Source organism: Orycteropus afer, unplaced genomic scaffold (genome assembly GCF_000298275.1).
Source record: "Orycteropus afer afer isolate SDZICR_OR568_19922 unplaced genomic scaffold, OryAfe1.0 scaffold00023, whole genome shotgun sequence".
Taxonomy (NCBI): domain Eukaryota; kingdom Metazoa; phylum Chordata; class Mammalia; order Tubulidentata; family Orycteropodidae; genus Orycteropus; species Orycteropus afer.
The window spans coordinates 5,331,153-5,347,574 of NW_006921610.1; the positions used below are offsets into that span (position 1 = coordinate 5,331,153).

Consider the following 16,422-nt stretch of genomic DNA (forward strand, 5'->3'; position numbering starts at 1 on the left):
ATAATGTGATGGTCATGTTACTAATAAAGTGAAAATTTAAACTACAATGAAATGTTCATTTTGCCTATCAAAAGGGAAACTATTTTAATTAACCTTTGATTCAGTAATTCTACTTCTAGAACACTATTCCAAATAACTGAAGAGCTGCACAAATATATATGTACAAAGATGTTTATTGTAGTAATATTTATGAAAATAACCCAAAATTTCAACCACATAGAAAGGCTTAAATAAAATATGGAGCAATCATAGAATAGGATATTATACAGATGTCCCAAATCATATTTTTATGAATATTCAATGATATCAGAAAATGTTTATGCTCTAAAGTTCAAGGATAGAAAAACGAGATTGTAAAACTGTACCTGAAGCAAGATTCCAAAATTTCAAACACAAATACATATAGATGCATATATACATACATTACAAATAGAAAAATGACTAAAAAAATATAAAAATATTAATGGTTGTTATTTTAATTTAGTGGGGGTTATGAGAGACTTTTTCTCATTTAAATTTTTCTGCATTTACCAAAATCATCAGATATTGCTTTCACCTTTTAAAAATAATAAATAAATGTTAATAATAATAATAATATAAAAATGAGATTGAAGTGATTCCAGAAGATGCAAATGTGAACTCTATATATTCTGAATGTTCTTCTTTTGTTTTACAAATGGCTAAATCTTCCAGCTAAAAAGTTTTTATTTCCGGTGGAAATAGTACTTGTATTTTTTCCATGACTGGATTTGGATACAGGATCCACTGCAACATATTTGATTTGGAAACCTCCTGCTGTTACTGAAGCATCACTTAGAAACTTCAAGGTCATAACATTTCCTGTGGGGGGAAGGTTATGAAAGAACAAAGTTATTACTCCTTCAATTTGGTAGACAATTCAAAGACTCACTGTACTCATGGGAGAATATAAGAATTCATGAGAAAGAATCCCAGAATTCAGAACTGGATTCTTAAACAAAGAAGTTGTGGTTTCATTGCCAAATGGAATAGGGCAGGAGACATTAATTTTTTCTCTGGTCTTGCAACCTGTCCTATGGGAAGTTTTATCTATCCTGTTTTAAAAGGCACTCTTTCTAGAAGGAACATCCACAGAATGAAAGGAGTATGCAGGCAATTGAGACCTAGGTGGTATGTTGTTGTTGTGTGCCATGGAGTTGATTCTAACTCACAACAACACTATGAGGCAGAATAGAATTGTCCCATGGGACTAAAAACTCTGTGAGAGCAGATTGGCAGGTCTTTTCTCCCATGGAAAAGATGGTAGGTTTGAACTTCTGACCTTTTAAGTTAGTACCTGAGCACTTAATCATTGTGGCAGCAGGGATCCTTAGTGAGGTATGGATGCACTATTTACTCAATAATGTTACAGGACAACAAGTTTACATATGTAAGAAATTAAACTAGATCCCTGCTTTATACACAGAATACCTAAATACATTTTACCTGCAGTAAAGATCAAAATGTACTGAAAATGAAGGGAAAATCATTATTGTATAAAATGAAATATAATGCAAACTGAAAAGTTTCAAACTAGAGGTACTCATGTCAGACATAGGAATGATGGGTCCAACATGCATTGCCAGGAAGCAAAAGATCAGGATGCAAACCTTTTGTTTGTAGGAAGAACATGTCAAGATGTAAATAATTTGTTCTCAGGGAAAAATGTGTTTGTGACTGCAAGTGTGTATAACCAAACCTTCTGGTGCCACTGAGGTGGTAACTCATTTCCTCCTAGCCAAGTGGCTAACCTTTACATTTCAAAAGACTTCAAGCTGAAGCTGATTTTATCTATAATCTGTCATTAGCTCCCAACCTTTCCTTTATTCTCTATGTATATAGAACCCTCTCTCCACTGATTGGTGGAGTGCTTTGTATTTTTACTTTGCACTATTCAGATCAAGCTGTATTATTCCTCAATAAAACTCCATTTCTTTCCCTTTTAATAGAGTATTAGTTTTTATTTTTTGACATTTCTAGTGTCAGAAGCAGGATTTTGAAGGTGCAATATCTTTGATGATCCCCGGGGCATCTGGACATACACACGGCACCTGCTGAGTTGCTTTGGGCTCTCTACTTCTTGGGAATCATTTATGGTTAAAAAACAAACAAACAAACAGAACCTTAGATTTTGAACTCTGCTCCCTTGTATTGATAGCTCTTTGAGTTTTATCATGGATTTGTTTTGGTTCTTGCAAGTAAAAGTTTGTTTTGTTGTAACTGTCATTATAAAAATGGGGCATTCCATGTCAAAAAGACATTTAGAGCCACCTTTTGGGACTCCTGCTCACCACATGAATAAGCATCAGGTTCTTTTATTGTGCATATTCTTGTATGTCTGGCATAAGCTCACTCAAGACAATTTGGAAAATCAGTGGCCACTTTGGGGTTGTTTTGATCTCTTTAAATTAACTTTTCTGTTCAGTAAGTTATAGAACTGAAGTTCCTAAACAGTGCCAGTGGGATGCCTATTTTCATTTGTATATTTGTACATAAAGGAAATTTAAACAGTAAAATTACTTCCCTGCAGGACACAGTCTACAAATTAAGCAGGGCAAATAATTCAAATGTCCAATTTCAGCTTCCCTCCCTTCTTTTCTCTGCCAACTGCTACCTCTTTATACCCTTCTTTTCCTTCCTACTGCTCTAATAACACTTTATTTGAACTTCCTTTTTCCCTAAAAAAAACAGCACCTAGCCTGAAATGTCCTTTAAAATTCACCCAGCAGTGATGCTAAAGATTCCCCTTGTATCACTTTTGCCTGGAGGCCAAGATCACAATTACATGCTATTGTGAAAGATCTTCCTATACTCCATGATAACTCCTACAAACTTTTTTGAAGAATTTAAATTCCTTGTTAAAACCTACCAGCCTGGGCTCCCTTATTTATATCAGCTTGTTCACATGATTACTGGCCCAGGGGAAGCCCAGTCATGGCTGGAACAGACAGAAGAATTCCAAGGACATTTTAGTCTTACATATTGATAAAATAGCCACGGAGCTGTTGGAAGACTATTAGGCCTTGAGTAAAATATTGCTAGAGGCTATCCCAAAGGCCTTTTCTCCACTAATTGATTGGATAAAATTCACTCTTATAAACAAAATGAAGATAATTGGTTTACCTAATATGCTGCATGTTCCTATGATTCAGGCTATATGTGAAAGTTCCCACATGGGACGAGATAAAATGATTAAGACATTTAAGGAATATTGGTGGGGAAAATTTTTGAGGCTGTTGAACATGTTACCTACCACTCATTGTCCTATTTGCCCTCATTAAAATCCTGGGAAATACATTGAAGTCCTACCTGGACAATACCCTTTACTTTCTGAGCTTGTGCTTGAATGGCAAATAGATTTTATTTAACTTTCACCCTCAAATGATTATAAATGTGTATTAGTAATGGTGCACAAGACTGAGGATTTTCACATTGGGTAGAAGCCTTCCCCTACCATTTTGCTACTGCAGGCTTTGTGGCAAAGAAACTTCTTGATAACCTCATGCCCACCAGGGGAGCACCAAAAACTCTGTAGTGATTGGGGAATTCATTTCTCTGGTCAAGTCATCCAATATCTTTGTCGAGTTTCTTCCATTTATCAAAGGATATATTGCTCCTATAATCCTCAGTCTTCTGGACTAATGGAATAATAAAGACCCAAATAGCAAAACTATGTGAAACTTTAAATTTATCCTGGACTAAGGTCCTTCTCTTACTTCTTTGAAATCTGAGGCCCACATCATTTGGATCTCACAAACTTGTTTTTGTTAGGTGATAACGATTTGGTTCTGACTCATAGCAACCCCATGTGTAACAGAATGAATCACTGACCGATCCTGCACCATCCTCACAATTGTTGCTATGTTTAAGCCCATTAATGCAGCCACTCAATCCATCTCATCAGGGTTCTTCTTCTATTTCACTGACCCATTTCCTTGCCAGGCATGATGCCCTTCTCCAGAGTCTGGTCCCTCCTGATAACATGCCCAAAGTATCTGAGGTGAAGTCTCACCATCTTTATTTCTAAGGAGCATTCTGGCTCTACTTTTTCTAAGATATTTTTGTTTGTTCTGGCAGTCCATGGTATATTTAGTATTCTTTCCTAGCACAATAATTGAAAGGTATTCATTTTCCTTTTATCTTCCACCTTTTGTTTGCATATGTGGTGACTGAAAATACTATGGCTTGAGTCAGGGGCATCTTAGTCCTCAAAGTGACATCTTCATTATTTTTTAAAAATATATTTTAGAGATGTCTTATGCAGCAGATTTGCCCAGTACAATATGTCATTTAATTTCTTGACTGCTGTTTCCACAGGCATTGATTGTAAATCCAAGTAAAATTAAATCCTTGACAACTTCAAATTTTTCTCCATTGATCATGATGTTGCTTATTGGTCCAGTTGTGAGGATTTTTGTTTTTGTTATGTTGAAGTGTAATCCATACTGAAGGCTGTAGTTTTTGATCTTCATCAGTAAGTACTTCAAATCTTCTTCACTTTTAGCCAGCAAGGTTGTGTCACCTGCATATCATACATTGTTAATGAGTCTTTCTCCAATCCTGATGCTGTGTTTTTCTTCATATAACGCAGTTTCTCAGATTTTTTGCTAAACATACATATAAAATAAGTACGGTGAAAGGATACAACACTGACACAAGGTTTCCTGATTTTAAACCATGCAGTATACCCCTGTTCTGTTCAAATGACTGCCTTTTAGTCTAAATACAGATTCTACATCAGTACAATAAAGTGTTCTGGAACTCCCATTCTTTGCCATGTTTTTATGGCAAATATAAATTTGTTATGATCCACACAGTCCAGTGCCTTTGTATAGTTGATAAAAAACAGGTAAATATCTTTCTGGTTTTCTCTGCTTTCATCCAAGATTCATCTGACATCAACAATGCTACCCATTGTTCCACACCTTCTTCTGAATCTGGCTTGAATTTCTGGCAGTTCCTTGTCAATGTGCTGCTGCAACCATTTTTGAATTATCCTAAGCAAGTTTTACTTATGTGTGATGTTAATGATGTTGTTTGATAATTTCTGCATTTCATTCAAATAGCTTTCTTTGGAATGGGCACAAATATGGGTCTTTTTCAGTCAGTTGGCTAGGTAGCTGTCTTCCAAATTTCTTGGCATAGAAAGTGAGCACTTCCAGCACTGCATTCATTTGTTGAAACATCTCAATTGGTTTTCCATCAATGCCTGGAGTCTTGTTTTTTGCCAGTGACATCAATGTGTCTTGGACTTCTTCCTTCATTACCCTTGGTTCTTGATCATATGCTGCCTCCTGAAAAGCACTGAGTAGTGCTTTTTGGTACAGTGACTGTGTATCTTTTCATCTTCTTTTGATGCTTGCATTGTTCAATATTTTGCCTGTAGAATACTTCAGTATTCCAACTCGAAGCTTGAATTTTTTCTTCAGTTCTTTCAGGTTGAGAAGCACTGATCATGTTCTTCCCTTTTTGTTTCTAGCTTCAGGTTTTTGCACATTTCATTATCATAGTTTACTTTATCTTCTTGAGCTACCCTTTGAAATCTTCTGTTCAGCTTTTTACTTTATCATTTCTTCCATTTGCTTTAGCTACAGTATGTTAAAGAGCAAGTTTCACAAGCTTACGTCTTATGACACAGTTATTAGGAGACCCACGGTCCTTATGTTGCCTTCACTGACCCAAACATTGTTCAATCTGAATTATTGAAATGTTGCAAGTCTTTAATCCAGTGTTCTAAAGAATATCTTTCACAGATTAGAAAAGCCTTTGGTGAACAGAAACTAGACTCCCAAATTATGCCTAACATCATTCCAAGAGACTATCTATTATTGGAAGAGACATCAAATAAAAGACTCATTAGAATTTCATTGAAAGGGACCATACTTAGTTATCCTCACCAATCCATGTGCAGCCAAATTAGAGGAAGAACATCTTAGATCTATTTGTAATGGTTAAAAAAGGCTTAAGACTCTTCTTTGAATTAGCCAACCTACCGGAGAATTGAAGGTTATATTTAAATGCCCCTGTGGCCAGAAGCAGATGACATCTGAGGTAGATGGCTCACCCAAGACCCTAGACTAAGGTTGAAAATTCACCTCGTTATCTTGTTTTCATTTTACCTTTGTTAAAGTTATGCCTCTATTAATATTTTCCTAGACTGGGCAGATGCTTATGCTCACCATTTAAAGAGGTTTAATTGTTGGACATGTGCTGCCCTCCTAGCCTCAAGTCAGTCTGGCCTTCCCTTCCACTACAGGGATCTGATTGGGTTGCTCTTGATCTATGGATACAAGAGCAAAAATAAATAGTTCAGTACTGCAGGAAATGACTATTTCTAGATTTTCCATTGACAAATGGCCTACTTTTGGATCTGAATGAAACTTAGACCATAACTTAATTGTGGTAGTTAAGTTTGTGTGTCAACTTGATTGGGTCTGGTTGAGTGGCTGGGCAGCTGGATGTTATTCCCCATGATAAGATTGGTAATTAAGTCCATGGTGGAATGCATTGGAGTAGCTGAGTAGCTGCTTTAGGGATGTGGTCTGCTTCACATATATAAAAAGAGGCTTTGAGAATGGTCTTAGCTTATGGCATGCTTGAACCCTGCATGTAGCTGTGTTGTCATTGCTCTGCCAACCTTGGGATTTCAGTGGACTTGAGTTAATGGCCTGCCATGTGGTTGGGTAACATCAGGACTGTGACTTTTTACTTGTGAACCTTGGGCTTGTCAACCACAGCAGCCAGCATCTGTCTTGGTGAAGAAAAGCCTCTAGCTCCAGTGAGCCGGTCACAGGAGGCAGAGCTGAAGCCCAAGGTTGAGGGGTTTTCACCCAGGCCCTAGAGCCTGGTACTTTAAACTCAGACTTAAAGCCTCCAAAATGTAAGAGAATAAACTCCTGTTTGTTCAAGCATCCCATGTGTGATATATTCTTATAAGAGCAACACTAGGTAACCAGAATATTAACCTTTAGTATTAACATAATCCTTACTTTACTAAATGAAATTGCCCAGGAAGAGTTAACTAAAGAATCTTCCAAACCCACAAATAGTATTTTTGTATGGTAGATCCAAATCAACAACTGTGGGATGGATTCATCTGTCAACTCCCCAAGAGAGGATGCTACGTCAAGTTGCGCCCCTTTGCTGGGAATTATTCATATAACCCCACCATCACCAGACCTAGGGGATGGTCTCCAGTGTCTGAATGTGCATCAATTATAGTATTACAGGCTACTGATTAGTTCACCATTGACTGACTATGACACTTAGGTATCTATTGGATAGTACCTAAAAGCAACTTTTGGCTATGTGGAACCAACCTTTGTCCCTAGCTCCCACTAATGCCCTATTGGAAGATGTACTGTGGGCCTGACCTAGACTCAAGGACATATTTTAACTGAACTCTCTTTACCAGCTAACGTAGTCATATCAAGAGCTTGACGTTATCAGTGTTTCATTGGATTAATCGTCTAGTGGTAGTATTCTCACCTCTGATAAGAATGAAGATGTTAGGGGACATATAGAAATATTAACCTAATATATACAAACTGCCCTAAATGATAGTGTCCACGGGCTTCTGGAGATGAATACCAAAATGGCATTGATAAGAAAAGTAGTACTCCAAAATAGATTGGCCCTTGACATTCTCACTACAGCCCAAGGAGACACCTTTGCAGTAATAAAATCTAGTTTATGTTCCTGACAGTAGTGCTAATATTATACTCTATGTTAGTCATTTGCAACATATAGTATCTCATTGGGACAATCCTGTTCCTTCCATAACTGATATAAATAATTTATTTTCTTTCTGGAATGAATGGCATAGCACATTACTACTACATTTTGTAGTCTTTATATTTCTCATAATCTCTTCTATTATAATTAAAAAATACTGTTTTGTTTTGGTTTAATATATTTTATCCATGAAATGCTAAAACCATTTGACCCTTCACATAAAATCATGCTGGTTTCTTAGGCTTTCACCAATGATCATGTTGTTCAATCAATTCCCTTTTGTGTTCCTGGGTATGTTTCATCTTTAACTCTATCATTCTTTCCTGAATGAGATATATCTCTTCCTTGAATGTGGCCTTGTTTGTTAAGATGTTCCCCATAAAGCCTACTGACTCTGAAGATGAGGCCTATTAGCTAGCAAGATGAAGAAAACAATTCTTATTAACCAAAGTTCCTCAGGAAATCAGAAAAAGTCCTTTCAGAAGAAGTCTACTCACTGTAGATGATCAATGCCCAGTAGTGTTAAAACAAACCAAACTCACTGCCATCGAGCCAGATCCGACTCATAGCAATCCCTTCTTGGGTTTCTGAGGCAGTATCACTACAGAAATAGAGTGCCCAATCTTCCTTCTGAGGAGTGGCTGGTGGGTTTGAACCACCGGCCTTCTGGTTAGCACTCAAATGCTTTAGGTACTATGGCTTTAGGTACTATTCTCCCCCCACCCCCATAATACTTTAGGTACTAGGCTTTAGGTACTATTCTCCTCCACCTCCAGCCTAGCTAGGATTGATCAAAAGGGAGAAATGTAAACAAAAAGTTTCAAACTGGAAGCACTTAAGTCAGACATAAGAAAGAGGGACCAACATGCATTCACAGGAAGCAAAAGGTCAGGATGTAAATAATTTGCTTATGGGAAGAATGTTTCAAGATATAAACAATTTATTCCCAGAAAAATATGGCTGCTGATAACTGTCTCCCTCCTTGCCAAGTGGATGGCCTTTACATTTCAAAGCACTTCAAGCTGATCTTACCTATAATCAATCACTAACACCCTACTTTTCCTTTGTTCTCTATGTACATAGATCCCTCTCTCCACTTGAATGGTGGAGAGCTGTATTATTCCTCAATAAAATTCTATTTCTTTCACTCCTAGCAGAGTATGAGATTTTCTTCTTTGATAATAGTGATTTTTTTTGTTTGTTTGTTTAAGAGTGAAAGTTGTTCTTAATCAAGATCACAAATTCAGGATTCATTTAGAAAAAAATTTTTTTAAAAAAAGCCTTACATATATTGAGGGAGCTCTGGTGGTATAGTGCCTAAGGCATTTGACTGCTAACCAGAAGACTGGCAGTTCAAACCCACCAGCCACTCCTTGGAATAGTATCTAATATATAAAAGTGAAGGTTAAAAAATGCTAATTAAAATACTGGATAATCTACTTTCATAGAGACACTGCCTTGGAAACCCAAGGAGGGGTCTCTTTGAGTTGGAATCAACTTGACAGCAGTGAGTTTTTGCATATATTGAATGCTAATGTATGCCAAGCATAGTTTTAAATGCATTTCAACTAGTAACTCATGTATTAATCCCTACTGCAACACTATGAGGAAGGGTCATTTTACAGATGTGAAACAGAGACACAGAAAGCCTGAGTATCTTATTCAAGGCCACAGAGATAAAGTGGCAGAATTAGGGTTTGAGTCTGGGCAGCATGACTCCAGAATTCATGGTCTTATCCACTCTACTTTTCATATACTTGGAAGATTTGCCTCAAAAAAAATTTATTTGGGGTACGGTGAAAGATACTAAAGGTATAGAGCAAAAGACAGAGGAAATAAAGTATTAATTTCCTTAATATACAAAGAGTTTCTAGAAATGAAAAAAGAAGAGCTCCAAAGAATATGCAAAGGCCATAAATAAGCAATTTAAAGAAGGAATATAAAGGGACAATAAATATATAAAAGATACTAAAAATGCACTATAAAGAAATGCAAATTAGACCAACAATACCATGTTTTTGCTGTTATATTGGGAAAGAAAGTGGAGAATACTATTCTGGTTAAAATGCAAATTGTTGGTGCAGGGCTTGTGGCAATTTGGTAGCATCTATCAACGTATAGAATGCTTATCTCCTGACCCTAAAGTTTTACTTTAGGAATGAAGTGTGTGGGGGAAACAAACAAAAAACCTAATATGTAAAAGTGAAGGTTAAAAAATGCTAATTAAAATACTGAATAGAATGACCAATTATGGTAGTTCTATTACAGTGGTCTATTTAGCCAGTCATTAAAGATAATTAGAATGATCTAAATATCATATTTTGACTTGAAATTATGTTCATGGTGTTCATGTATATAGCAAAACACCTAGAAAAATGGTCATTACACAGTTAGCAAATGCCTTTCTAGGGTAGAATAGGAGACAAGAAAAGAGTGGACATATTCTTACTTTGTATATACCTTTTATTAAAATGGTGAGATTATGGGTAGTTTTTAGTTTATTTATTCATATATTTAATATAAATATCTTGGGGTAAGTAAGTACACACTCAAAAGAAAATTAGTTCAACATGTTAACAGGATTATGCTTGATTTACAGGGTTACTTGTTAAAAGGATGTCTTCTTTTTCTTTCTATTCCTTTGTATCTATTTCCTATTTGCTACTTTTGCTAAACCTTTGGCTAGTGTGTTCAACTATTTCCATTTCTGTGATTTGTTTTTCTTTGAATAATAAGTTGTGTATGTGTGTGTTTTCCAGTTTCTTCAGTTTTGTAAGAAAAATACTGATTTGATTACTATTGGAGTAAGTTTTGTCTGTTATAGACAAAGCATGTTTTCAGACATCTTGACTCCCTTTTATAAAACAGAATTCTCATCCCCCAACTACCTCCCACAGCTTATAAGATTTTTTCTTTCTACTTTCTGTTGACATAAAATATGTTCTCAAAAAAACAAAACTAAGATATAAACAAAAGGCTAAATAAATTAGCCTTCTTAGCATTCTTCATAACAGAGTAATGAGTTAATAAGCTTGATGCATTAATCATTCAAGGATTGATTGGAAAATCCATCTTCAAAGAGATGGAACTTCCAATCAATCATTGTTTGATTGTTAAAAGATAATAATGGAGATATAAATTAGAATTGATTGCACTACGAGCCTGAGGTGTAGGAGGTATTTAACTAGTAATATCTGTATAGCTTTGTTAGGAACCCTGGTGTTGCAGTGGTTAAGCATTCAGCTATTAACTAAAAACATTTATGATTCCAACCCACCAGCCACTCTTCTGGAGAAGGTTGTGGCAGCCAACTTCCGTAAAGATTACAACTTTGGAAACACTATGGGTCAGTTTTACTCTGTCTTTTAGAGTCCCTATGAGTTGGAATCAACTTGTTGGTAAAGGATAGCTTTGTTGTTTTTAGCTGGAGAAGCATGGTGATAATTTTATGACATGAAGGAAAAAATAGAACATAGAAGAAAACCAACTGCTAGTGCTGATGTTGAAACTAGAAAGAGAGAATGAAGATATCTAAGAAAGTGAAGATTCTTAGAAAATAGAATTTGAGATAACTTAGGGTGATATCACTTACTGAGATAAATTTATGTACTATAAACACATTTCTTGGGGTATATTTCATGGAACAAAATCCCACAAAATAATTTACAGGGGGAAAAGTTTTGCAAATATTGCCTGTTATATTTAGTCTTTTAAGAATTACAGTGTTAATTAGCATATTAAAAACTTCATGAAGTCCTCCAATAAAGAAATCTGTTTAACATTATTTAACGCAGTGTTTTCCAAATTTACTTGACCTTAGATTCTTTTTCTCATGCAATCACCTATTAAAAAACATCTCACAGAACAGTATTCCTTAGAACACTCTCTGGGGAGTGCTATATTAAGGTAAAAATGTAATAAATGTAAAAATTTTTTAGTGACAGATGGTATTTTTTAACAACTTTATAAATTCAGTCCTTTATCAATTAAAATGTTCAGCCATTTATATGTACATTCTATGAAACTCATAAGCTACAGTACTATTTATGAATTTGTAGATTTAAGTCTATCGCAGACTGCATCTCCTTCAAATAACAAGAGTCTCCACAGTTTTAATGCAAGGAGTTGGTACAAGTCTTTTTACAAGTATAAATAAGCAAACACTTCTTTGCATTTTACAAGCTAACAGACCTCAGTTCTCTCAAATTTAAAAAGTGAATAACTACTGTGTCTTCACTATTAGGGATGAGAAAACAAATTACAGTCTTGCTCCTCAGGTTAGAACATTACCTGTACTAATGATATCTTCTGGCAGCTCATCTCCACAGTATCTGAAAGAGAATTTTTAAAAAGAGAAGTCACATGTATGAATATTATACAGCTATTGCAAGCAGCCCTTCCGAAAAACCAAAACCAAACACACTGCCATCGAGTTGATTCTGATTCATAGGGACCCTGCATTGGGTTTCTGATGTTACACATCTTTACAGAAGTAGATTGCCCTGTCTTCCTTCCGTGGAGTGGGTGGTGGGTTTGAACTGCCAACCTTCTGGTTAGCAGTCAAATGCCTTAGGCACTATGCCACCAGCGTGCCTTACTGATAATTAAATGCTTTATTTCCCTAAGTAAAGGCTTATTTTTTTTTCACTTTTTATTGCTTTCTTTGTAATGGAGAAGAGAGGTTAAGATCAAATTTGTTGTTTGAATTAACCTTCTCACCATATGAATGGGAGTCTTAAGAAAGGATGTATGGCATTTCCATGTTATGTAGTTCCATAACTATTTATGTAATGGATAACTTGAATGTACTTGGAAAAATAAAAAAAAATTGTTTCTGATTAAAACAAATTGTCTTCATAGTTAAAGGAGAATGGATGTATGGTTGGTGGTATTAATATTCTGAATCCCAAGGTGGGGTAACTTGAACATGGAAAAATTATGTGGACCTTACAGACAAAAAATTGTTCGATTTTTATCTGAATCATGGCTTTAAAGGAACTCCCTCATGTATTATATAAAATATAAGGGAAAATATCAGTTTTTAAAACATAATTCATTCCAAAGAAGAAAAGTCTACTATAAAGGTAAATTACATCACATAAATCTAACAAATAACTAGCCTGTTGAAAATCATCACCCCCTGCAAAAAAAAAAAAAAAAATTTTACTATTTTATGTAGGAGTGTAATTGATTTTTTTTGAAACTAGGTTTAAAACATCAAAACCTAAAAATGTTATCCTAATTCCCAAGGTAAGAGATTCACTCTTTCAAAAAAATACCTTATTCTTCATTCTTCCAAACCTACTTGTGACTTTTTTTTTCAATCGTGATTTGGGTGAGAATTTACAAAGCAAATTCATCTTCCATACAGCAGTCCACACAAACCCTGTTTCATGACATTGATTACAATCCCCATAATGCAACAGCTCTCTTCCCACTTCCTTCCTGTGGTCACCATTTCCCTTTTACTTCATGACTTCTTAAAACTATTTACAAGAATTATTTATATTTCTTCCCTTACCAGTATTCTGTAAGCTAAAGAACGAAACAAAACAAAAACTACTTTCCCTCCAAAAATTGCCTTTTTTTAATTTACAAGTTTCAAAATCAACATAAAAAGCTGTTAAATATATCATTTTTAATTGTCTCTACTACAAAATCTTTCTATTAAATTACTATCATGGATAATAGAAAATTGATAACAGTCTGAAGTATGGGTTAAATGGAGACTTAACTATATAAAATACCTAATAGTCTTCAATTTTGCAGTATTTTTAAGGCATTCAAAATTTTAAATTTATTAACACTAAGACTTGAGATGGGAATACAAAAAGACTGTGAACCAGTGTGGTGAAAACCCAAAAGAAAATATTGAAGAAGGCAGCACTTGTTCTTTATAGCATTGTTGTTGTTATGTGCCGTGGAGTCGGACCGACTCATAGCGACCCCCCCTTGGGTTCCCGAGGCGGTATCACTATGGAAATAGATTGCCCAACCTTCCTTCCAAGGAGTGGCTGGTGGGTTTGAACCCCAGCCTTCTGCTTGGCAGTCAAGTGCCTTAGGCACTATGCTACCAGAGCTCACTTCTTTATAGAATAGAAACCTATTTTTAAACATATCTTTTAATTGGTTCTTTAGCTAAATTAGGGAGCTCTGCTGGCATAGTGGTTACAGCATTAGATTGTTAATCAAAAGGCTAGTACTTTGAATCCACCAGCCATTCCACAGGAGAAAGATGAGGCAGTCTGCTTCCGTAAAGATTTACACCCTTGGAAACTCAAATGGAGCAGTTCCAGTTTGTGCCACAGGATCGCTGTCAGTCAGAATCGACTTGAGGGCAGTGGGTTTGGTTTAGATTTAGCCAAATTTATTGAGAAAAGGTACTCTACTTTGCTTATTTACCTCGCATCCATAATGCTTAGCAAATGCTTTGTACATGGAAGAAAGATAATAATTACTGAATTTATAATCATTTTAAAGAGAATGACAGAAATTAAAATGCTTGAAAACCCCAACAAACTTTCCAATTTACACATCTCTTTTCCTTCTATTATTAGCCAAATCATGAGGCTTTTATAAATAGATGATTTAACTAATTCCTATAACTTACAAAAAATAAAAACCAGCCTCACTGCTATCCACTCCTAATGACCCTTCCTCGGATTTCTGAGGCAGTATCTCTACAGAAGTAGATTGCCCAATCTTTCTTCCGTGGAGTGGCTGGTGGGTTTGAACCACCAGCCTTCTGGTTAGCAGTCAAATGCCTTACACACTACACCACCAGGGCTCTCTCTTGAAACTTAGCAATAATTAAAGGACAGCTACCAAAACAAAACTCAGTACCATCGAATTGATTCCGACTCATAGCAACCCCCACTGGGTTTCCAAGGCTGTAAATCCTTAGGGAAATATACTGCCCCACCTTCTTTCCACAGAGTGGCTGGTGGGTTTGAACCACTGACCTTCTTTCTGGTTAGCAGCCAAATGCCTTATCCATTACACCACCAGAGTCTTCAACCCCTTCTTAGGTTTCCCAGATGGTATCTCAATGGAAGTAGATTGCCCAGCCTTCCTTCCGATGAGCGGCTGGTGGGTTTGAATGGCCAGCCTTCTGGTTAGCAGTCAAATGCCTTAGGTACTATGCCCCCAGAGCTCCCCTTTAAAGGACAGCTAGTACTATTTTGGAGTACTATTTTAATAAGTACAGGTAGCAGCAGCTATGACTTACCATGTTAAGAAAAATTTTAAGTCTAAAAAATCTTTCTTAAAAAGCTATGGTGTTATAGGAGTGTAGAAATACTAGAAAATTAATATTGTAGGGACGTAGTGCAACGCAATGCACTGCTGTGGAGACAATGGGGTAAAATTAATCAAATAACATCAAACAAAATTCCAGATGTTCATTTAACTTCTTGTATGGGGAAACCACACGTACCTTCCCACAAAGCCATGGACATCATCGTAACTGTCATATATCTCGACATAGTCAGCCAAACAAGCTATATCATCTTCAAGGTCAAAGTCCAAAAAACTCAGGTGAATACGCTGACCATACTTGAGTCTAATGTGCCAATAGCAGATTTGGTTATCTTCATATTCATTTGGGAAGCCTGGAGATTTAAAAATTCGTCTTGGATCTGTAAAGACACCACCACACTCCTTTGCTGAAATGGGGGGAAGGTGGAGGAGAAGAAAGAGTATTAGGAAAAAAGAAAAAGAAAACTTTGTCTTAACATGATATTTACATTTTAGTTTCCATGTATTTATTGCTATTTGTGCCATAGTAAAGAATTGGCGCAATATATTCTTGATATGAAAGAAAGGCCTGGAAACCTACTTCCAAAAACTCAGTCATTGAAAACCCTGTGGAGCACAGTTCTACTCTGTCATGCTTGGGCTTGCCAAGAGTGGAAACAGACTTGCTGGCAACTGGTATATACTATAGTAAGTAACTTATTGCTAAAGAATAAATGTATTCTTTCTTATTTTATTGTGATTTGGGTGAAAGTTAACAGAGCAAATTCATTTTCTATATAGCAGTTCATATACATTTTGTTTCATGATATTGACTGCAATTCCACACAATGTAACAGCTCTCTTCCCACTTCCTCCCTGTAGTTACTGCTTCTCTGTGTCCTTCTTTCCTATGCATTCCTACCCCCTGGGCTATCTCTCTAATCAAATAGTGCCCTTCTGTTCTCCTGTGCTTGATTCTTTCTAAGGAATGTATCAGTGTTCACCCTATATGCCTGTCTATTGTTTGGTTGGAAGCCACAGGAGTGAGTTCAATTCCAGACCTGAAGGGTAACTAGGGGCCATAGTCTCAGGGATCTCACCAGGTCCTATCAGACCTGTAAAGCTGGTCATTTTTTTATGATTTTTGAGTTTTGTTCCACATTGTTCTACCACTCTATCCAGGATCTCTGTACTGATTCCTTTCCTAGTGGTTGACAGTGGTAGCTAGACACCACCTCATTCTTCTAGTCTCATGGTCATATAAGCTAAGTTTTGCATGGTCCACCAGTCCCTCAGACTAATTGTTTCCATGCATCTTTGGTTTTCTTCATTTAAAGAATATATACATTTTTTTTTTTAAATTTTATTTGGATTTGGGTGAAGATTTACAGAGTAAATTCACTTTTCATACAGCAGTTCACATATACTTTGTCT

General features: G+C 36.0%; 1 protein-coding gene across 1 annotated transcript in view; it reads right to left on the reverse strand.

The window, feature by feature from the left end:
* Positions 1-670: 670 nt before the first annotated feature.
* The window catches only part of TNFAIP6 (TNF alpha induced protein 6), a 30,121-nt gene continuing 14,369 nt past the window's right edge, over positions 671-16,422 (reverse strand). The window contains exons 4-6 of the mRNA XM_007934936.1: positions 15,188-15,416; positions 12,043-12,083; positions 671-840 (exon numbers count right to left, since the gene is read on the reverse strand). Coding sequence (XP_007933127.1) covers positions 671-840; positions 12,043-12,083; positions 15,188-15,416 — 440 coding nt within the window. The remainder of the gene's footprint in view (positions 841-12,042; positions 12,084-15,187; positions 15,417-16,422) is intronic.